This window comes from Nannobrachium achirus, assembly GCF_963921795.1.
Source record: "Nannobrachium achirus genome assembly, chromosome: 5".
Taxonomy (NCBI): Eukaryota; Metazoa; Chordata; class Actinopteri; order Myctophiformes; family Myctophidae; genus Nannobrachium; species Nannobrachium achirus.
The window spans coordinates 31,505,308-31,530,192 of record NC_137814.1 but is presented as its reverse complement, the minus strand read 5'-3'; the positions used below and the strand labels follow the sequence as shown (position 1 = coordinate 31,530,192).

General features: G+C 42.3%; 1 protein-coding gene across 1 annotated transcript in view; it reads right to left on the bottom strand.

The window, feature by feature from the left end:
- Positions 1–24,885, bottom strand: part of cdh12a (cadherin 12a) — a gene marked incomplete at both ends in the record, with an annotated part of 93,759 nt that overhangs the window by 48,690 nt on the left and 20,184 nt on the right. Inside the window, 3 exons of the mRNA XM_080725718.1 lie at positions 4,384–4,503; positions 9,306–9,475; positions 16,579–16,703. Coding sequence (XP_080581844.1) covers positions 4,384–4,503; positions 9,306–9,475; positions 16,579–16,703 — 415 coding nt within the window. The remainder of the gene's footprint in view (positions 1–4,383; positions 4,504–9,305; positions 9,476–16,578; positions 16,704–24,885) is intronic.

Sequence of the window (24,885 nt, the reverse complement as noted above, 5' to 3'; positions counted from 1 at the left end):
ATTGGCACTTCTTAAAGGAGTAGTTCACCCCCAAAATGCCATGGAGCCAATGGAGACTCATTCCTAAAACAGAAATTTGATTACAATAAATGCATGCCTTGATTCCCATTTGGGTCCCCATCCGGAATCAATGGGGGGAAGTGTACTATTATCACATTTTTGTCTTAGTAATGCGACAAATAAAATAAAAATATATTATTGAACTCAAGTCTCCATGGCGTGAGTAATCAAAGAAAAAAAAAGTCATTTTGGGGATGAACTACTCCTTTAAACAAATAGCATCTCTCGTACCTAACTGCAACTGTAATACCGATAATGAAAGTAGCTATTTTACTTAATAATAAACACAATTTGTAAAATGATATACTGCTATACTGCTAGCTACAGCAGTGGCTGAGACGACAGGAAGAAAAACAGAGCGAACATGTGCGCGAGTGTGCATGCCATCCGATCCGCGACTGGTTCGGCCCTCATCAAGTCGCCTTTCATCCAATTCGGCCCTCACCCCAAAATGAGTTCGACACCCCTGGCGTACATGGTTCAATTTGTTAAGGGAGTTTTTGAAATTAAAAAGTTTGCCACTGCTATAGTCCAAAGGGGAGGGAAAAAGCTGTTTTGATTATTCAGGACCACGGACAGTGACAGTCAGCCAATTACAGTTTTTCTTGATTGCCAGGACATGAAATTGAAATGTTGCTCCATTTATGAAAGCTCAAACTTAAACTCATCTTCATAAACGCCAAACATCCATGTCAAATCCAAAGTCTCCCCTCTTATATCTAATCCGAACTTCGCCTTCAGAGTTCAGAAATCACACAAAAGCCATCAAGTACTCCAAACAGCCATTTACACACTGGTGAGATTCAATTCAAAGCAGCGAATAATTGCCAAATATTGTCTGGTGTATATCATCCAGGCCTTCAGGAATAAATGGTGAATCCACTCTCAGAGTTAAATGAACATAATTGATCTTTTTCGTTTTTAATGGTTTTATCCTTTAGTTTTAAGGTGTTTTCTCTAAAAAAGCTGCTTTTAGATTTTGGTTTTCTCTTGCCCCCATGTAAAGCATCTTTGGGTACTTAGAAAAGCGCTATATAAATCTGAGTTATTATTATGATTTTAGGGTATTCATTAGGCCAGTACATTCGAGCTCTTGGCTGGATGTAAGGAAAGGGACTCCTCTGAACTCTAATCAGGCCTGGTGCACCACTCTCTGCCAGCAGGGCAGAGTGTTTGATCAGCCCTGAATCAGCAGTGGGGGTCCGGGACAGGTACAAGGATTCACTGCGGGCCCCCCATGAATGTTCTTCATAAGGGGAGGGGGTTTAACCCATTTAGACTGGGAACGCATTACACATTATTTTGTGCTTAAACTATTAAAAAATAGCAGATGTACAAGCTTGTAGATCTGCTATTTTTGAAAAATTGTGAATATTTGAGCAAGACTTTGACACGATTCTATACATTTCTTCTAAATCCTTCTAAGGTTTTTTTGAAAAACCTATGTTTCTATGTCAGTGGTGCTCAAACCTTTTCATTTGAAGGACTCCAAAATGATATGTATTTGGCCACGGACCCCCATCTGAAAATATTTAATTCCAGGGACCCCCCAGAAGCAAAATGTTCTTCAAAGATTTGCACACATTTTCATGACTTTTCAAAAATAGCAGATCTACAAGCTCGCAGTGTGGCTCTCGGTGCCGCGCTGTGAGCTTGTATATCTGCTATTTTTCAATAGCTAAAGTATAAAATAGCCTAATTAAGGCCCCTCCAGCTTGGGCCCTAGTAACTCAGGCCCACTCCCCCCCCCCCCCCCCCCCCCACGCCCCCCCCCCCCACGCCCCCCCCCCCTTTTGTGACGCCCCTGGTCTGGGATGATGCTACAACCCAACGGAAGGCAGAAAATGCAAACCGAGTGAGGTAAAGATAGCCACCGAAACACCAGGAGAGGGGAAACAATAACTACTGGTGGTCTTTGTTGACTCTGTTGTTGCTGCACTTGCATTATCTTTTGTTGATGTTTTGTCTCGCTTTGTGTAACAGCACTTTGGTGAGTTGCGAGTTATATTATATTAACATACAGATTGGTTAAAAATGATAATTTATTCATTCGTTAATTTATTCATTCATAAGTTCAAGATTGAAGCTTTAACTTCTACTTTGTGTGACTCTACGGTTCTACAACTATGTTGTATCAACTTGATGACAATGATGATGGTATAGTTTCAAGAGACGTGCTCAGACTGACAAACATCATGTAAACCGGACAGTGCCTAGAGCGGATGAAGTCAAATGTTGGTACTGTAGCTAAAGCCACTAGTTTATTAGTTTATGCTCTGTCTGTCTGTTTGTCTCTCTCTCTCTCTCTCTCTCGTCTCTCTCTCTCTCGTGGTCCATCTTCAATTGTGCCCCTCACTGCCTGCATGAGTTTGTTTGCGTGTGTGTCTGCAGTTGTGTGTGTGTGTGTGTGCACGTGCGGCTGTGTGAGCGAGAGAGAGAGAGAGAGAGAGAGAGCGAGAGAGAGAGAGAGAGAGAGAGAGAGAGAGAGAGAGAGAGATAAATAACATAAATAACTAGAAATGAGGTCACTCGCCACAAACAGTGCATGTTTCAAAAACAAGCAATTTGGAAAATGAGTCCCCTCTAAAACCAGCAGCCATTGGCTGGGGGACAAAGTAATATCCTCTGTGTCATTTGAACTCATGAGTGTGAGAAGGGACTCATAATGACTTTATGACTCAGTGTTAGTCAACACCATAATTATTACTCAAAGAAGGCCTGAGATACATATCATGTCTATGAGCAAACAAACAACTCTCATAACAATGGTCCAATCCAAATAATTGTCAGTGATGAAATCACTCTGAGGTGGTATTAGTTTGCATCTTTTATTCATTCTGCTTTCCTATGTGAGATTTGAGAAAGGAAGTAATTACGTACATAGCTAGCAGGATCAAGGCTATGATATTTATCTTCTCTCTAGGTTGTCATTCGAGACATCATGTTGATGTGAATTTGTATCGCCTGAAAAATGTAGTCTACGCCTTATCTTGGTGACACATCAAGAGCAGACTCTAAAAACATCTCAAAGTGAAAAACGGAGGACAATTACTGTTATTTATTTCTAATCAATAGCGGCATTACGCCAACTCAAAAGCATACATACGGTCCTCTGCTATGGTGTTAATGATTTCTGAGTGATTTAGACTTGGACTAGGCCTAAATTTAACAGCAAATCATTTCCATATGATTGCGTACTTTTTTATCCTGACATGAGAGAGAGATGGGAGGGATACAAGTCTGCAAAATAATGATTGTTTTCATTGGGCCAGACAAGCCCAATCCTTACCAGACAGTGAAATAAATTGATTAAAATGAGAGAAATCAGCCAAACTCACTCCTCTGGCAGAGAATAGCAAACTCTTTTAAACTCAAAACAGTATTGCCTCACTTGAAGTGCTCAAAGCTTATGGCATGGATAACATCATGTGTTTCAGCTGATATTGTGAAGGGCTCACAGTTTGAGTACATACTGTAAAGTGCCTGCCATGGCCGATGATGACATTTAGATGGGTTTAATGAGTTGCATGGGTGTTTGCTGTTCAGGTACAGGACACTTTGCATAGAGATTGATATTCAAGAAAATGTAGTCTCAGATCAAATGAAAGTGGTGAATCTTTAAAGCTATACTGTGTAAGTTGCTCAACTTGTGGTCAGTAGCTCTATAGCAAACCTCGGTCGCGTCCGCGTCTTTCGGCCGAGATCTATCTTTTGAGGGGTCCCTGGTTCCTGTGCGTTCAGCCATTCCGGAGATACACTCCTTCACCCATGCTTCACCGTGCACCCGAGTATAGAGACACACGGGAGACTACAAATATGGCCGCCCTAGCGACCCCACTCCAAGATGCGCTGTGATTTGGCCGGCAGTGTATAACCCTCGCTGTGATTGGCCGGTAGTGTGATGACGTAATTTTGCCGCGAAAACCGGGGCCCGGTCAGGATCATAGAAAACATATAAAGAGAAGGCTTTAGAAGCTGAAAATAACGGAGTGGGTGTTCTAAAACTTTAGCGATTTAACAGTTAGGACAATTTTAAGATTTGTTTTATAAAAAAAGTTACATGGTATAACTTTAAATTGGCCTTTCAAATGCTTTCTGCCTTTGAAAAGAACTGGGAGGAACTGAAAATGGCTACACTTTTGAAATATACAGTGATTGAGGTGCCACCATTTCCTCACGCAATACACCAACCGCTGGCATTTTTTAAATGGCCCAATAATTGCTACGTCACAAAGAGTAAAAGTAAGTATCACTGTGGGCAAGCGGCGCTGTTGAACAACGAAGTATAACATAAGCATGAAGGTTCAACAGGCCTCGTCTCACCTGTCTTGGAGTCAACAGAGAAGTAGGGCTGTCCGTGAAGGATACTGTAGACGATGCGGGCACTGTTGCCATATGTGGGGTCATCTGCATCTGTGGCAGTCACCTGTATCACAAATGTCCCTGTCAAAAACAACATGCACACACACATTATTGGATATGCTGCAGATTAATAGATACTCTCTTTACACCAGTGTTTCTCAAGCTTTCAAATTTGAAGGTCTCCCCTTAACTTTGACAGTTACAGACTTGTAAAGGTCAATTTAGACCCCCATAAAGGAACCTAGAGAGTCCCTGAAATCCACTTTTTTTTTTTGTCCAGCTGAGGTACAGTGTGCTCCAAGGAAAATAAACCCCTCCTTGTAATCTTCACCTTTTCCATTTGTGTTTTATGCAAACTAGTAGTGGTCCTACAAGACCACATGATGTAAATGTCTCAATAGAAGAGCAGCAACCACCCCAGTTGTGTTAATTATATTGTATTACTACAGCATAAAAATACATAATTATTGCATATTGCATTATTTTTGCAATATTGGGTTAGGGTTAGGGTTAGGTGACCAGTTGACCAGTGGAATAGTCTCCAACTGAGTCTACTGTTATTGCTTCAAAATCTCCATCTTAAGGCTTCATGGGGTGTGTAATTGATAGAAGATGTGTAATATTTTCAGGTGAACTACTCCTTTAATTCTCTAGGTATTATTGTGTTGCAGGTCTAGTCTGATTTTCTGCATTATCAGCTCTCTCAAAACTAGAATTAAGCAAGTCCAAGGTCCAAGTCCAAGCCTCAAGGTCATGATGTTTAATTTAAATGTATCCTATTCAACTAGACAGTTATGAACTAGATACTCAATAGTCAATTGGGGGGTGACCTATCCCTTAATGTATTCTTTGTCGTACAGCAGTGTCGCACCACGATAATAGCGGATCTACAAACCTCTTTGGTGTGAACTATATAGGTTTTACTAGTGTTATATAGTGACAGGAAAAAGAAAGGGAAACAAGATCAGTTCCCTGGTGGAGTGAGTCACTCAGTAAAGAGCAACGCATGCGGCTGATCCACCCTGAGAGTTTCTTCAAATGAAATCACAGATTACTGTAGCTTCTTGGCGCAATCATTTCTAGCTTTATGACAGGCTGTAATGTGTTTGGGGACTGACTTGTCAATAAACAAACATATGGCATGTGTTAAAAAAGGAGGAAAAAAGAACAGGAAAAACAGGAGCCCCAAAACATCCCACTCTCAATAATACTGCACTAAAAGAAGAAAAAGAAGAAAACATAAGTAGTTATGTAATAGTGCTCCAAACTTGGGTGAGTCCATACAGTCTTTCCATTAGATGGATAATGCATGTGCCATACTGTTTGTTGATGTATTTTGCTGTAGCAGACGTGCTTGGGTCAACATGCTGACCCCTCTGAGTACTGCAGCCTGCAGCTGAAGCATTAAGAGCTTAAGGTTTTACTGTAAGACTTCCACTGTTAAATTACCTCTCAGTAATGGTATTTAGTTGACAGATGGACAGCAAGGTCTGGCTCTGTGATACATTTACTACAGTGTGTGTGTGTGTGTGTGTGTGTGTGTGTGTGTGTGTGTGTGTGTGTGTGTGTGTGTGTGTGTGTGTGCGCGCGCGCGCGCGCGTGTGTGAAAGAATGTGTGTGTGTGTGTGTGTGTGTGTGTGTGTGTGTGTGTGTGTGTGTGTGTGACGTGCGTGCGTGCGTGTGTGTGTGTGTGCGTGTTGCGTGCTTGACTGTGTGCCTGCGTATGTGCATGCGTTATGCACAGTATAGGCTGCAGTTGCATTCAAAAACTGACATTTAGCAGGGAAGGATGTCAACGATGTCAAAAAAAGGGCACATCTGATTTGTGTGAGACAAATCTGTTCTAGCTCTCAACGAAGGCGGTCGCTCTCTCTATCTCTCTCTATCCCTCTCCCTCCCTCGTGTGTCTTCCCGCTGCTTTAAGGAGAGTTTTTCTCTACACTGTCTTCGGAATTACCAAACTACTAACAATGGATATGGTTACCTGGCTCCTGCTTTTGATTACTTCTCATCAAGAAAACTGGCTCGGGGGAGTCAAGTATCTTTTCGGAACGTATCTTTTCGGAACGATGATAACAGGTTTTCTGCTGATTGGTCACGAGCATTGCCCTGGATTATCGGAAGATTTGCAAGACGGCAGCAATCCAAGGAGCCAACAAGCTGCCTGCCATGCTAATTGAAATTGGTAGGGCTGTGGGTACTCTGAACGGGGCGATCAATGAACTGAGAGGGCCGTGACTGATGCGAACACTGATCGCTGAGCTGAGGCATTACGGAGATAACAACATGGAGATTGATCGTAAACTTTGATGGAGAGACTCACTGCCCTATACAGAGGACCAGGAAACGGACATTAGAGTGAATACTCTATTCTATTTCACTCGCTCTAAAACAAGCTGAATTCAACGGATTGGACCCCCCCCCCCCATTCCCGCAAGGTTCCCATTGACACTGTGAAGAAAGCCTATCCCCCCCACACCCCCTCATGCGATTCCCACCCTCCCACCCTCAAACACCTGTTGTTGTGTCTTCTGGACTGTTCCAGCCAAGGATGTCTCATAGCCCAAACATCGCGGAGAGACAATTATCGCACTGACACCAGCGGAAAAGACATTCTGACCTAGGCTGCTATCTGGAAGCCTCTACACAGACTCACGCTAACACAAACATGACTCCCAGACGTACACGCATGCACACACACAACCATACACCCGCCTTTCAACCCCCCCCCCCCCCCCCCCCCCCCCCCCCACGCAACCCCCCCCCCCCTCCACATTATGCCTTTTCTTTCTTCCCCTCCTGTGTTTTTGTTCGTCAACCTGTTTTGGTTTTCCTTATGTCTGTTGTTTTTTTTTGTTTGTTTTGTTTTTGTCTTCATGTGGGGACTACGGATGAAATTTAGCATTCTTGCTAATTCCGGTGTATTTACATTGCATTCATGTAGTGTTCATTAATATGCATTGTCCCGTCTAAATAAACAAATAAATACAAATACAAATACAAAAGCGTGAATCTGAGAATAATGATGAGAGAGAGAGAGAGAGAGAGAGAGAGAGAGAGAGAGAGAGAGAGAGAGAGAGAGAGAGAGAGAGAGAGAGAGAGAGAGAGAGAGGGTGGGGGGGGGGGGTAAATCCAAAGTTGACTTGGAATGAGACTACTGTAATTTTGCCATGTAAATAAAATCTAATTACCTCATGAGGAGGGGAACAGTACAGCATAAACACCATGAAACAGCGTTCTCGTTAAGCAGGGATCACATACATCATGCAGAATCTGTCTCAACAGCACTGGTTCTGAACGTGAATACTATTCATGTTCCCTTTGCAGAGAGGTCAAATCGTACCACACGCTGAGGGCCCAGGGCGTGCATAGACAGAACACTATCCATGCATAAACACACTGAAAGGGGATTCTCGCTAAGCAGGAATACAGCTCACTGTGAATGGCATGCGGAATTTCTCAACGGCTCTATAGCAGCTGGTTCTCGACGTGGGGTCCGAGGAGCCCCAGGAGTCCTTGTGGAGGTTCCAGGGGGTCTCCAGCTAAATTATTTATAGTGACAAACCAAATGGACCCTTACTGTAACTCTGAGAGTGTACGAATGTACCTTCATTTGGTTCCATTTGTATAGGGTAAGTGATATTCTTTGGTCAAAACAGAAAGTTTTTTGTTAACTCATCTAGTGCCACCACTAGATGGAGCAAACTCCTGCTGGGTGGCCGGCCTAAGCTCCATAGGCTGTATATGCGCAAGCCCTGCGCAGCCGTGACGTGCGCGATGACTTTCGTGTCATCACTATGCGCCGGAAGGCCTTGGCTTCCATTACCTCTAGGCTAATGTTATTGTTAGAAGCACATTTTTCGGCTATTTGGCCGCGAATAGGCTGTCCTCTTCCAGAAAAGCATAGATTCAGAGAAAATGGGCTTCAAAGTTGGCCATCTGCATTGGATTACATTGAATGAATCGACAGCCGACAAAAAGAGCCGAACTAGTTCGGGATCGGCACTCCGGATTGCGTCGCTAGCGGTTTAAAAGGTTAAAGCAAGGGCACTCAGGTGGCGCAGTGGTAATCCCTGCCCACCTCCACAGAGGATGTGGGTTCAAGTCCATCGTCGTTCATCCGGCTCTGGCCTGTGGCCTGGCCTGTGTTCGGGGGAAGGAAGCTAGGCATGGATGATGATATTGGTCATTGCGGATACTCTGGGGTGGGGGGGCACCTGTCAGCAGGGAGTGTTGGGGCGAGGGGAGAAGGACGAAGGCTCTACGTCCTCCAGGTGGGGGCTCCTCACTGGTAGGTGAGTCAGTAGGATACAACAGCAGTGACAACACAGAAATGTGGTTGAGTTAATGGCATAAAGATTAAATTAGGGTAGAAAAAGGGGGTAAAAGATTATTGGCTACTCTAAATTTACGTACAGTATATTAAAGGTGTCATGTCGCGCCGCGATATTTTTAGACAGAAAATACATTTTCAGGTAGGTGACAACATTTCTGCCAATCAGGACAGGAGAGAGTACCAATTTATCAACTTGTTTTTAGTGTTACAGTTCCAGTGCTCATGTCTTTGTTTAATCACTTGCAATTTCAGTTGTTTGATCTGTATCCGGACTCTCTTGGATAAAATGTGTATCCTGACCTGAAAATCCATTGTCTGTTACTCTGTTTAGTAAAGAGCTGGAGTACTGAGTACTTATTTTAACCAAAGAAAAATCACTGAACATATAGGCTAACTTTAAATTATTTTACATTTTACATTTTTACTTTGTAGATTTGGGTCCCAGAAATGTGAATAATAATAATACAAAAATGGGGGTCTTTGAAATTAAATACGTTGAGAACCACCGCTCTGTGGGATAATTGTGCTCTGCTTCCCTGTCTCTCACCTGCAGGGGACATCTCAGGGACGCTGGCAGTGTAGGGACCATCTTGGAACCTTGGCTCGTTGTCATTGATGTCCTGCACCTTGATGATGAACTCGGACTCCGGCTCCAGAGGTTGACCGGTGTTGATCTCAACGGCCTGGGCCCTCAGCGTGTAGTACGATTTCACCTCTCTGCGGGAACATGAATACGATTGAAATTGTTCAATCACATATAAATAAGCCTTGCAGAGCCTTGAGGCGCATAGGGCAGGAGCCTATCTCATGTTTCTGTAGCATGAGGCAGCTTGATGTACAAGTACACCCCCTGAACATGACGCTAGTACTGTACTGTATGTCGCAGGGACTTACAGGTATGTACATAGAAAAGCTAGATACCTCTTCTGCCGCTGGAGTTCATTGGAGAGACACGTCAAACAGGATAGGCGTAAGTGCGGAAGTGTTGAAGGCACAGCATGTTATTTCCGGGACTTCAATCAATTCAATTCAACAGAGCTTTATTGGCATGTTTCCCTCCAGTTTAGATGTTGCACGGCTCGGCTGTTCTTAGAGGCTGCGTACGAAAAGACCCGCTCCAACCTGCCTCTGATGTGCCTATACTGAAATTCCGTGTCTGTTACGCACGCAGAATAATTCTGTCAAGAAATACCTATCCTTTTTGACGAGCCCCAGAAGAGGTGTCTACCTTTCTATGTCTATGCTTATGCATAAGCAGGGAGGCACTGGGTCCCATTTTTCAGAGTCTTTGGTATGACCCGGTTGGGGATGGAACCCCGACCTCCCAGTCTCAGGGCGGAATAGTGTATTGATACTTTTACTTGTGTGATTACTTCTTCCATCACTGATTGCATACAAATTTTAATTCATAGATGCAATATACTGTATGCAAGGTGCAGGTGAGCTGAGTGAACAGAACAGAAATACCACTAGCTATTCTGAGGCTCATCCTCAGGGGATATTACCACTTGCCCAGTGCATCTGCATTGACTTGTTTTCCCCAAAGTCAAATCCATTCAGTATAGGAGTAAAAGGCAGGAGGAAATAGGAAACACTGCTATCTAGCTCCCTGGTCACACGAGTTGGTAATCAATAAAGCCATCAATAAAGCACAGCTCTCCAAGCCCTGTGGGAGTCATCAGAATGGATGGAATGTGGAGATTGCTTGGATGAAATGAATTATTACAGTGTATGAAAGGAATTAAGTATGGACGGCATTATTAAATTTCACACGTGGGCGGGCACACACACACACACACACACACACACACACACACACACACACACACACACACACACACACACACACACACACACACACACACACACACACACACACACACACACACACACACACACACACCGCTCTCAACACACAGACTGTGCATACACCAGCACAGAGCACACAGATACACAGACACGTATACTGTAGGCCAAAAGCTGAGAAGATCACTGGGTCACCAACACTGGATCACCAACAGATCAGGGTTAAGGTAATCTAAGGTTTATTCCTTGCTTTGCTCAAGTGCAAGGAAGTAGGACACCAGTGGCTGCATGGAGAATAGCCTATTGTGGGTGCTAATCTTTTATTGCATGCCTTGGCCTCTAACGTAAAATGAAATGTTACACCAATCTCACCATAAAGATCCACCGGAGCAAAGAATTCAAATAGATGGACCTTTATTGACCATGAGGGAGTTTCAGGTGTCAAAGCAGTACTACAGTAGCCATGAAACACAGCCACTGGTAAAAGTAAGAGTGTGCGTGCGTGTGTGTGCGTGCGTGTGCATGCGTGTGTGCACGTGCATGTGCGTGTGCGTGTGTTTGAGTGTGTGTGTTTGGGTGGGTGGGAGCGTGCGTGTACATTCCATTTCCTGTACATGAGAAAAAGTGCCTGAGTGAGTGGGCAGTAGTCACTAATCCAAGGACAGAGCAGAACACGTGGTGGCTTGTTTATTTAGCTTAATGGCTACTGGCACAAAGGACTAACTGACCGGCTCTAATACAAAGTATTCGAAGAATTAAAAAAAATACATATTTGAGGCTAGGTAAAGAGAAGTCAGTGTGCTTCAGCCAGCAGACGGTAGAAGGGTTTGTTGGTACTCAACAGGGACAACTTGCATCAGAGAGAAATATAATGAGGCTATTCTCCATTCTCATTCTCAAATGAACATTTGCTTTTTGCAGCCACTGTACAGGCTGCGTTATAAATGTGTAGTATTTTGAGTGTGCATAAGTTGAGGCAAATCATTATCATTGAGTAGCATCATACTGTATAGGGAGGAATGGAACAACTAGATGGTCACTGATCATGTCATTATGAAAGGAGAAGTTACAATGTAACTTCCAATCAGAGATAATGTTAGTACATCTTGTACGTTTTTTTCTGAAAATGTAGTTATTTTCAGCTTAAAAGCAAATACATGCAACAGAGGATATTGTTACTGATGATAATGAAATAGGATGTTGTGTCCTGGGATATTGTGATTATGAGATGAATGAAATATCCAGTCGTGTACAGGTATACCCCATTTCATAATAACGCTATTAGAATAATGTTTAGTTCTGTGGACGGATAAAAAGAGGTTTTGGCAGACAAAATGCTATGTTTGTCAGAAACAACACTGCATGCCAAACCCTAATCCCTATTATGAAGCACAGTGGAGGACACTGCATGGAATGCACAGCCTGGATAACTTGCATCAAGCACAACACATTCCATAATAGTGTACAGTATGTGTCCTTGCTATATTATGTGTTCTGCTGTGTAAAAGTATGAAACCTGCAGCAAGACAATAATCTAAGGTAAATGTACAACAGAATAACTCAAACACAGCCAAATTCACATTATAAAGCAGATACATATGGATCCAGAACAATCTGCGCAAGTATGACAGGGACACTGAGATCACAAACCCCATCACAGCACCCCAGAAGCAGAGCCTAAATATCCACAGCTATTATGGACATGTGAACCCCTCATAGGACAGAACCTGAAGATTCACAGGCATTACACTAGCATCGTCAGGTCGCATCGTGATTTTAGGGCAAAATGTGTAGGAGCAGTGTCCAAAAATGTGTTTGAAAAAATCGGCCTGTTGGTGGCGCTATATGGGACAGATTGATGTTGATGAGATGAGTGTAGACATACTGTACTGTGTACCGATTTGTGTGATTTTAGGGCAAAAGCTGTGGGAGCAGTGTCCAAAAATGTGTTTGAAAAAATCGGCCTGATGGTGGCGCTTTATGGGACAGATCCATGTTGATGACATGAGTGTAGAGCAAGTGTGTACCGATTTGCGTGATTTTAGGGCGAAATCTGTAGGAGCAGTTTCAAAAAATATGTTTTAAAAAATCAGCCTGAAGGTGGCACTAAATGGGACAGATTCATGTTGATGAGATGCGTGTAGAGCACGTGTGTACCGATTTGCGTGATATTAGGGCAAAATTTGTAGGAGCAGTGTCCAAAAATGTGTTTTGCAAGAATCGGCCTCATGGTGGCGCTAGAAGAGGGCAATGTGAGAATTGATGGGTTTGGTAGGCAAGGAGTGTGTGTGCAAAATTTGGCATGGATCGGGGCAACGGTTGCGGAGATATGAGCAGGGCAAAAGTCAGTAAGTGTGACGTGTTACGTGTGACAGACAGACTGACGGACTGAGTGACGGACTGATCGAGGTCGAGGTTTTGATAGTAACTGCGACCTGACGGTCGCAACAATACATATGAATCTGCATTGAATGACATGCTGACAAGACAGTGAAAACCTAAAATCTATACAGGGAGTTAATCACTGACAAGCTGTCATTTACTGTAGCAGTGAGTGATGTTGAGCGTGTAAGTGTAAATGTCGGTCTGCTTATATAGCCCACGTGGAACCAGTATGTGATTGGAGGCTCCAATCACATACTGGTTCCACGTGGGCTATATAAGCCGAGGGAGTATGAGCAGGGAAACGGCTTGCTTGTCTGAACTATGGCGATGCTCCATTCAATCCACTTTAAATCCAAACAATGGTAAATTTAACATCTAATCGAATCGAATCACTAATCACAGAACATTCCACCACAGGTGTTTATACGCATTTTATTCATATTCAATTGCTAACAGTCACAAAAGTAAAATCCCCTCCTGGATTAACACACACTTCTGTGATTTAGTCAAATAGTTATAATGGATCATTTAAAAATACAAATACCCACTCATTCTTATTTGGGTCTTAAAGCCAGCAGGTCTCTGTTTACCAGTACATACAGATACAATAAATTGCCATATTGAAAGGTCCTGGTGGCTCTTTGCAGGTGTAGTGTGTGATTTACAACTCACTACTCATGGATTACTAATCCATCAGTGGAAGCTCACATGCAGTAGGATGGCTTTTCATAAAATCATGGAATGTGTGGTGAACTTAAAACTATAAAGGGGAACATCAATGTACTTCTAACCACACTGTATGAAGGCACTAATGAAAAACTAAAGAACAGGAAATGCTTTTGGAAGTGCGCGTGTATGAAGTGCCTCTTGTAAACGCTGAAACGCCTAGGCGGCACATGACACAGCAGCAGGGGCGTCACGGGGGGGAGTTACTAGGGCCCAAGGTGGAGGGGCCTTCATTATTTTATACTTTAGCTATTGAAAAATAGCAGATATATAAGCTCACAGCAGCTGCAAGCTTGTAGATCTGATATTTTTGAAAAGTCGTGAAAATGTAAAGCTTTGAAAATTTTTATGCGAACATTTGTAACTCAAATTTTGCTTCTGGAGGGTCTCTGGAAATAAATATTTTGAGATGGGGGTCCGTGGCCAAATACGTATCATTTTGGGGGTCCTTCACATGAAAAGGTTTGAGCACCACTGACATAGAAACATAGGTTTTTCAAAAAACCTGAAATATTCAGCACAATTGTTCACGATTTTAAAAAAAATAGCAGATCTACAATCTTGCAGAGTGCGCTGTGAGCTTGTATATCTGCTATTTTTCAATAGTTAAAGCACAAAATAATGCGTAATCATGCATTCCGGGTCTAAATGGGTTAAACCCCCCCCCCCCCCATGAAGAACATTCATGGGGGGCCAGCAGTGAAACCCTGTACCCACCCAGGGCCCAGAATTTGGTGCGACACCCCTGACAGCAGCCTGGCGAGCTGGGTGTGTCAGTAGCTATCGCGACGACTGTTTGTTCCTGCCAGTGGAGAGTGCCCTAGGGCCTAGGCCATTCTAAGTTTACACAGTTCTTTATTTATTCCCTCCTCATAATAAGGAGTGCCCTCTAGAGCTGTGAGTATGACTTAATATAGAGTGACACTTTTCAGTAAAGAGCTAGTGGGGATGGCCCCTTTTGGGAATGGGCCCAAATCATCATAATAACTAGAAAGGTGTGCTCAGTATCACACAAATCTCCGCCGGGAGGCATGGACTAATAATAATAGCGAAGTATGCAGTTACATTTCTACCGACAGCGCAGCATGTGATTACCAGTTGTACATTGCTATGTTCTTCTATCGGTCTCTCATACACTTTCACTTTCTACCTCTCTATTTTTATCTGGGTCATGTGATGACAATGTTTTGGGGTTGTGCATGAGTATGAAAAGGCATGGGGAAAAGGGGGAAAGGGACATAATAATTCTGATTATTATCATGATATGACGATCATGGTTCAAGCAGAGTAGACCGACGGACCGTATATGGAGGCATGAAGTCTACCGTCATGCTCGTTCATGTGTCTGTGATATTAGTGTTGGTGCACAAAGGCTATCTAAACTCATCTAAGGTGCTAAAGACGGCCTCAGCTTGGACTGAGGCCAATGAGTGCAGACATTACAACTCATAATGTGGGGAATTTACTGTATTTATTTATATTGGTGTTCTAACGTCGACTTAAGTTGCACTATATATATTCACATGATGGCCAGGTAGTATTGACTCTTGCATTCAAAAAGTATATAACTTGATGCTGGCTTATACTGTGTGACATAAAACTGCTGGCAGCCACGCAGACATGCAAACAGACACAGCGCCAATCATACGATTTCCTATGGATAACACTGGTCTTGCCATATACTGTATACTGTAGGAAATGCATATTCCAAAACAATGCATACTCCAAAACAGTTGAACAGACAATAAAGGGTGTATACCACTTCTTTTAAACTGAACGGACCAAATCAAATGGGGTTGGTCTATTCAGGTGAGAATAGCATTTTTAATCACGCACACTGAATGGACATTCATCATTCACTTTTCAAGATAGTCAGCCCAGGTATGTCTTATTTATCAATGTCAGAAACGACTCTGTTCTGTCATATCCCTGATAATGTTTGCTTTGTATATCGCTATACACTTACATAAGATATATATTAAAAGACAGCAACCTGTCAAAGCACACCCTGTGCACTGAATATTTCCGTCTCTATCTGGTTGAGGTGTACTGTAATTGAAGTGCATCTTGTGACAGCAGAAATACCCGGGAGGGCTTTCTTTACTGTGATTATGGGCACGGTGACAATGCAACAGAAAATGCATTTAGACGAGCGCTGCAGGCATCACAAGAATACCAGTAGCTATTCTGGAACAGCCTCATGGGCATTACAGGTTTTTACGCAATGGTTTGCACAGTGCATGTGCATTGACTTAACTGTTTTCTCCAAAGTCAAATGCAGTATAGATGTAATAGGCAGGAGGAAATACTGCTAACTAGCTCCCTGGTCACAGTGGTGGGTGATCAATAAAGCCATCGATAAAAGCACAGCCGAGCGGTATGGGAAGCATCAGAATGGCTAGAAGTTGGAATGCACCTTTGAGACAATGCTTTGACCAAATGACATGCGTTACAGTACCGTCTGTTGGAGGCATTACGCATCATAAGCTCAGTACAATTATACATAATAATATACCGGTAAGTATAAAAAGTCAAAACCCAAACCCTTCATCCGGTCACATGCTTGCTCACACATTGTACATTCCGCCAAATACAACCCCGATGCGACATATTGTAAGCTTGCAGATCTGTCTATTTTCCAAAAAGCTTGAAAAGATTAGGAATAGGCCTATTTGATTAACATTTTTACAACACAAAATGTGTATGGAGGGCCCTGATGCAGAATATCTTCAGATGGGAGCCTGTGGCCAAATACATATGTATTCATTTGAGGGTCCTACTGCCTTAGATCTTTACAACAGTGGTCCTCAAACTTTTCAGGCCGCGACCCCCAAAATAATCATATTTTGAATGAGATTGCATGAGAGTGCATGAGAGTGCTTGCAGTGGTTGAGAGAGCTCACCTGTCAAGTCCAACCAGAGCGTGTATGTCCCCAGTGATCTGGTCAATAGTGAAGATGGAGCCGGCTCCCTCGCCAGACAGTGTGTACTTGACTTCACTTTCCCCATGGTCCCTATCTGTGTGGAGCTGAAGAGGGACAACACAGCATGTTCCCTCAATTAGAGAAAATCAATGGGTCAGGTAGTAGAACTGGCTGCTATTAGTCACAGGAAAAGATATATAATACCTTATTGGGTCAGATATCGATTGCATGGTCTGAGTCTTAAAGTTGAAGTGCCATGATTTTTTCCTCCCCTAAAACATGATTATCAGGTATTATGATTTTATGATTATACTAGGAGGAATATTTTTTCCAAAAAAGTGTACAGAAAGAGTTCAAATTCGGGCCACTTCACCTCTGGGACAACCCTATCTTATTTTATTGTTGTTTGGGACACGATCAACACAATCCTGAGTTATTGTTTGTGTTCAATCTGTGTTTTTAGATATTTTAGTATTTCAGCATCACTGATGATGCAAAATGCATCACTAGGATGCATTTTGCATCATCAGTGATGCGTTTTGCATCATATGATGCAAAACGCATCACTAGTACATGCTGAAATACTAAAATATCTCAAAAAGCAGATTGAACACAAAAAATAACTCAGGATTGTGTTGATCGTGTCCCAAACAACAATAAAATAAGATCGGGTTGTCCCAGAGGTGAAGTGGCCCTTTAAGTATGCCTGGTTGTCATGGTGGGTGGTGACCCGGCTGAAGTTAGCCACACCCACGTGTGTTGGGTGAATGGTAAAAGGGGAGGGGATGATTATCTCCAGATAGAGTGATGTCACTCTATCTGTGTTTTTGGATCTGCACTTTTGACCCACAAGGTGGCAGCCTCGAGAAAGAAATCCAAAATGCAAAGGGAATACATAATTGCTCATAACAACCACACCAGGGGGTCTAATGAAATACTGTCAACCTCCTAGACACATGAAAACCAGATAAAGTACAAAACTATGGCACCACCTCTTTAATGCACCTGAAAGCCCAAACATAATTATGGGACTTCACACATAGTCGGAGCAATATATTGTACGAGTTTTTCATAAGCCAAAAGGACCACGTAAGCCGTGTCAAAGTATACAGATATGCAGATCAATGCAGAATGCATAGGGTCAAGGTTAGTATACTGTATAATGAGATACTTTACAAATGAGCCAAAAAGACCATGTAAGCCGTACCAAAGCATACAGATCAATGCAGAATGCATATAGGGTTAGTTCATAATGAGATACTTTACAAATGTCAAATATGCCAACACTTCACCCAACTACAAAATGTAGGAAAAAAGAAATAAACATAATAAAAAAACAAAAAACACGACTTCACATGCATGGTGTAATTTAATGTTGTGATTTCCTCCCAAGATAATTGGCGGTCCGTTTGAGCTGCTTTGGTTTAACAACTCCACACCACCCACACAACACGTCAGTTTGCTCTTGGGAGAATCATTTCCAAGACTTTTACTTCAGTCACACTCTGGACTTTAACAGAACACCACTGGCTGAGCACAGTGCGCTATGCTCCTTTTAAGTGGTGCAAAAAAGCGATAATTGTATTGGTCATTATACTGACTCTACCTGAGAAGCGATAATTGTATTGGTCATTACTGACTCTACCTGACTGCAACTGAACTGAACACACCCACTGAAATATAGGCTATCCAGCCTGTATACGCATTTTTAATTGTGCCATGGAGTACAGAAGTTCTGTCGTCACGCACACTACCCCTGGGTCACCGCGTTGTTTTTTGTATTGGAATCCCTATCTTAGATTGCCTTCACACCAACAGTGAACCATATGCTGTTGCAGATCGAAACCACAGTTTTTTGGGGTTTTTTTTGGATTTGAATTAGTTTGTTTAATCCGGCAACAGAAGACGCATGAGTCTTCACACATGCCCAAACGATGCGCACTTTCCGACAATGCGCTTCAGGATTCATTTTAATTGCATTAAACCATGCATGTGTGAATGCACCCTTAGATCGCAACATATAAGAACTGTGTTCCAAAAAGAAACAAATCAGGTATGGGACTCTGTGGATAAATTCCACCTATGGGAATTTCAATACAAACATGACCGAGGGGGACAGCGCTCTCTAGTGGCAGTGATGTCAGACTTCGGTGCTCTATTCTCCTGTCCGGAAAATACTCCTATCTGTTACCACGGCACACCCACTGCTCTGTTGGATGTGCTCAGTGCCGATTTAAGAATTCCCGGGCCCTGGCGCTTCTCCAAATCGAAGGCCCTCCCACCCGCCTCCCGCCCGCCTCCCGCCCGACCCGACCGACCGACCGATATTTTTTAGCAAAGTGCTCATAACATGGACACTATGGGTTCAAGTGGTTATTATAAAAAGAAAGTTTCTATCACACAAAGATTTGGAGGACCCCCTGTAGTAACTCTGAGGACCCCCTAGGGGTCCCGGACCCCCTGTTGAAGACCCCTGCACTACACCATCACTAGACAAAAAAGAAGATTGTGGTTTTCTCAAAAATATAATGGAGTCAGGAGCTATTTTACCAAAAGCATGGTTCCTCTCTAGCGATAGTGTTATATAACAGCAAATTATTCTAACATTAGCTCATAGCTTCTTGGATGTGATTTATTTATAATTAAACGCATGTATGACATTGGGAACAGCTCATACTCGGTACATTTAGCACGTGTAGCCAGAGGTTGAGTACAAAGCTTACGGTTCGTCACACACAATAAGGCTGATGGCTGAACTGGCTGTTTAACAGTCAACAAAATCAAGAAAGGCAGAAAAGGGAAGAAAGGGAGGGAACAAAGGACAGAGTGGGAGGAAAGAGCCATCGAACGGCAAAAGAATAGGAGAGAGTACATGAGTGAGGAAGAAAGAGGGAATCAATGATGAAATGATTAAAGCCAGGAAGAGGAGGAAAATAAAGACAGAAGAAACAGAGAGAGAAGCTGAGGAAGATGGGAAGGAGCCAAGGGAGAGAGTGACAAAGTCATTGAACTAAAGAGCAAGAGTTCCCAGGGAGTTCCCAGGGAATAGTCCAATGAAAAGAAGTGGAGTGTATGGAGCCACTGGGTCTGGGCCTTGTCATAGGTCAAAACAATCTGCAAAATTGGAATCAAGGGAGAAGGGGAAAAAAAATCTTCCCCATACGGAAATGCTTTTCAAGGTTTGTTATGTTATGTTATGTTATGTTTTATTTATTTGAATATGGACATCACAATCACATTGGACGAACCAGATGCATTGATATAAGTGATTTTAGCACAAGTACTAATTCTCATCACCTGTCCACAGGAGGCTTTTCTATTTTACAATAGTCAAATATAACACCCAATCAAGTACAGTAAACGTTAATAGTAATCTAAAACCCAATCAAGTACAAAAACAATAATACTAATCTAAAACCCAGTCAAGTACAAAGAAATATAATATGTGGTTACCAATACCAATAAGAACAATCTGACCCTTCAGCTTGTGGGACATACAACATCATAAATAGCCATAATCAAACAAGTCACACAGCAAGTAGAAATTCAGAAACTATTCATGTGAACACAGTTGATTTGATTTCAACCATAACTTGAGTCCTCTGTAAAAGACATTACCATCCATCTCTAGTTTTAAAACGGTAGGCAAGGAGTTCCAAAGGTCTACCCCCTTAACTGAGAAGGCAGACTGTCCAAATGAGTTACTGCAGGTGGGAACAATACAGTCACCATTTGTTGAAGCTCGTGTTGCTCTACCAGAGCTTGGACGTCTCTGTATCAGTCCAGAGAACAGAGGTGAGACATGATTGTGTAGACATTTAAAAACCAGTTTGGTTGTACAGAAACTCACAAAATTTCAAACGTAAAAAGGTTGTGTTTTCTTATAATGCCACAGTGGTGATATCTCATTGGTTTCTGATCCATGATTTTTATAGCTTGTTTGTATATTGATGTTAATGGTAGTAATACAGTTTGGGAAGCTTGTGACCATGATGTAATGCAGTATGACAGATGTGAGAAAATCATAGCGTGCATATACAGCTGTGCAGTTTGACATGTTAAATCCCTTCTTATGTGACGGAAACAGTTTAAATTTGGTTTGACCTTCTTGCATATATGCTTTATCTGTTTTTCAAATTTTAAATGTTTGTCCAGTATAATGCCTAAATATTTGACTTCACTCATTTCAGAGATTGTTTCATTTTTGATTATTACCTCAAAAGTATCTGTAACAGGCCTGTTACGTATTGAGATACACATTGACACTGTTTTCTTTACGTTTAAGGTTAATTCTGATGACTCAAGCCAATCAGAGATGTTTTCTAGTTCCTTTGTCAGTTGTCAGTTGTGTCACAACACAACAGTCACAATGATATGTACAGCAAAGTAATGTTAACATCACTATATTGTTCTGTGAATGATAATAATATATGCTCAAAATGAATGTGTGGAAAACTCTGTTTATTGTTATTTTCACCACGACCATTTTGTGCATAACTATTCTTCACTCCACTCAGATATAACATGAATGTACAGCATTCATTAAGTGGGTTGTGCATGTAATGACCAGGGAAATTCATCAGATGTTCCAGCTAATTGGCTCTTTGTGCTGAAATAAAGCTATCTCCTCTTCTGCAAATGTATCACAGATGAATTAAACGTAAGCGTCTGTGTGCTGATGGATGCATCCTGTCTGGAAGGGCCTGCTTTTGTTTCTTGAATCCTATGTGCCTGGTGTATTAAACAGTGGAGGGATAGCTTATCAGGGCACCTTGCCGTATGCTGAATACCAATGTTGACATTTTTAAAATGGAAATCACGTGTAATGCGCCTTGAAATGGCTATTCCTCGTGACACATATGATAGATGTTGGTATTTAAGTGCGGAGCCCCGCGAGTTGCCCATCTTAGTGCTTATTTTCACACAATCAGAGTTGCGCGTGCTCATGATGAATGCCAATAGCCACACATTATACTCTGGAGTGGTCGTTTCACATAAAAGTCATGTCTTGTCCAAGACGGATTGATGTGCCATTCAAAAGGTCAAGGAGACATGTGTAAAGGGGACAATGAGGTGATATATCTTCCCCCTCTGAAAGGCCACACATAAGCAGCATGCTCAACGGGACCGGGAGTCAAACATGAGTTCACAGCAGTATTTAGGGTGATGCATTGATGGTTGCAGCCAAACTGACACTGTGGATTTTTGGGGTTATCTTGAAGCAGTTATTCTCAGCCATTTTAATTCAGGACCTTCAATTCGATATGAATTAATCCATGGACCGAGATTTGATACGATTTCTGGGACCCCATCTACGCTGTAAAAAATAAAATGAAATAATAATAATGAATAGTGTGCAAATGGGACCAAATGAACCTGTAGAGGTCCATTTGGTTCCTAACTAATAATTATTTAACTGGGGACCGCCTGGAACCATCTCAAGGACCCCAGGGGGTCCCCATACCCCATGTCAAGAACAACTATGGAAAATAATTACTAGATTTTGAATGGTGAGCTATGGACAGTCTAACCCGTGGTGGCAAGTTTACATCTATGCGGTTTTAATTAGTGTGTTTCTGTTAAACAATGCATAACGTTCTATACTCTTCTAGCTACAAATAAATAAACAAAAAGAAAAGAAAAAACAGGGGAAAGAATTGCCTAATAAATAAATAATAGGACTCTCTCTTCTTCCTTGCTTTCTTGCTGGACTAAGCTGCATAACTTCTCTACGGTCCAGCTGGGGCAGCTAAAACAGCTGCAAGCCTCTTTTTCATGTCGTTTCTCTCCGCCAGTGCATTGGGATATTAATACACTTCTTAAAATATAGTCGTAGCTGTCTGCCCTGTGGTACAGCACCTCCTGACTTCAGCAGTTCCCAGGGAGGTAAAATGTAAATCACGGTTAGGGAACATCGCTGATTGTATTGTGCATGTTTTTTTTGTTTTTTGTTTTGTTGTTGTTCGTCGTTGTCGGCTGGAAACCTTGTATGTCCAAAACCGTTCGTTTTGTATTCATCATTTTAAAAAGCACTTAAGATAGTGAAAACAGACGATCTGCAAGCACACAACGCGTTGTGTGCTTGTAGATCTGCTGTTTTCACTACTTTTGTGCGACAGTCTTGTATGATGAAGCAGGGTTTAAGCCTTTACATTATGAAAAAACTTACACATTTGAAACTTGGAGATACAAGGTTTCTTCTGTCTGACAGTGACGTGCTGTTGCAGTGGCGCAGATGTAACCTGCACTATTTCATCCGTGTGGGTGGCAATGAGTAGTTTGTTATGGCATTGATATGTGTGTTTTGTGCCCATTGATGCCATGGAGGTTAAGGCGCTCACCTCCAGAACCACACATGCCTGCTGCTTAGCTAGGCTGAAATCTTCCCATGGCCTACTTTCCTTTTCCTACCTGTCTCCTGCATGCTGCACTTAGCTTTCCATCCCTCTCAATAAAGAAAAGATATATATACCAAGGGTGTGGACTGCCCACTCCTTTCAAAATAACAAAGTATAATTTGCCTGCAATTTTAAGTACCTTGGCGTCTTTTTGATATTCTGTAAACCTGATAACCTTGAGGCTGATATGCGTGTGATGTGACACATGGTGCTTTAGACCATCTATTTTTGCTGTGCGTCACTATCAGTTTCTTATGCAACTGTTGACGTATGTCATATTGTGCTTCTGATTCAGTGCTATTGTTGCAGTGTCATCCAACATTTCAACATTGTAAACATGTTCAAGAGAGAAAAAGAAGAAGAAATAGAAGAGAAAAAAAATAAAACATTTTGGAGTTCAACTATCGTAAAGAAAAACGCAAAGCCCAAATGTGAACCGAAAAGAGAGGAGAGTGTGCATTAACTGTGAACAATGGACATAAATCAAAAAAGTTTTGAAAACTTATAATTCCTTTTTAGACTTTGTGGAGCCCTCCAAAGGCCACAAACGTCAGGCTCATTTTCCACCGGAATTGAAATAAATGATGGCTGTGATGCTGTCAGTAAGAGATGTGAGATATTTGTTGTGGTATACTTGACTTTGGAGTCTGGGGACTGTTGCTTTGCTGAATGCCAAATTGCTACTGTAGTGCCTACGTCTGCGGGCAGTGGTTCTCAAACATTCTTGGCACCCCTACAAATAACGTTTTCATGCAAGGCAGCCCTGAATTACATTGTTACTTAACTTACATTTATGTCAAATATGAAAATATTTCTTGGGCCTAACATATAGTATGTCACGAGGAAAACTTTTATACTTTTATACCGTTTAACCACTTATAACCCAGCATCCCTATTCTGGGGGCTACATTCACCAAAAATAGCTTGTACAGCTACGGTACTATTTTAGGTGAAGAGACTTACCGGTATGTGTTCTGTAGGCTGAAGACCAATTAGGCCTACCAAGTACAGTGCAACTCAGGTCTGTTTTACTAAGTATAAGTGGTTAAACTGAAGTCATATTGATACATTCCAAAAGTATTCCAGAAGTATCCAAAAGTGGGATTTTTGAGAACCTCTGCAGGAGTATACAGAGAAGAGTCATCTATCACACAGTCACACATCTAGAAGCTGCCCAGTACAGTTTTACAGCTGACCATTGAGCAGCCCTGCTGGAGGAGTTCAGGCACGTGCACACATGGACATCAACTTGAGCCCCTGCCCTTTTAACCATCTGTAAAAAGTGCCCTTTCCAGACCATGAATGAAGTTTTTACTATGGTGAAAGAAATGCAAATGCCCTCTTTCCATCCAGTAAGAGCTTTCGGTACTTGATACCACACTGAACTAAACATAATCAAGTGAATACTGGCGATGTGGCGTAAAATGGCATGGATTTCTACACAGAGAGGGCAATTCTTTCAACATAAGATGCTGCATTCAAGTTCAGGAGAGTTTGGACAAGGCAATTCTCTTGAATGCTGCCTTCAGGTATGGCATGGAAAGAGAGACCTTGTCCACCTACTGTGTGGGGCCCAGCCTGGCCCTGCACCACCTACTGTGTGGGGGCCCAGCCTGGCCCTGCACCACCTACTGTGTGGGGGCCCAGCCTGGCCCTGCACCACCTACTGTGTGGGGGCCCAGTCCCGCCTGTTCGAAGTGGAGCGGTGAATCTGAGCAGCTATACCCTGTGTGTGTACTGTACTGTACTGTACTGTACTGTACTGTACTGTACTGTACTGTACCTTACTATACTTTACTGTAACTTACTGTACTGTACCTTACTGTACCTTACTGTACTGTACCTTACCGTACTTTACTGTAACTTACTGTGCCTTACTGTGCTGTAC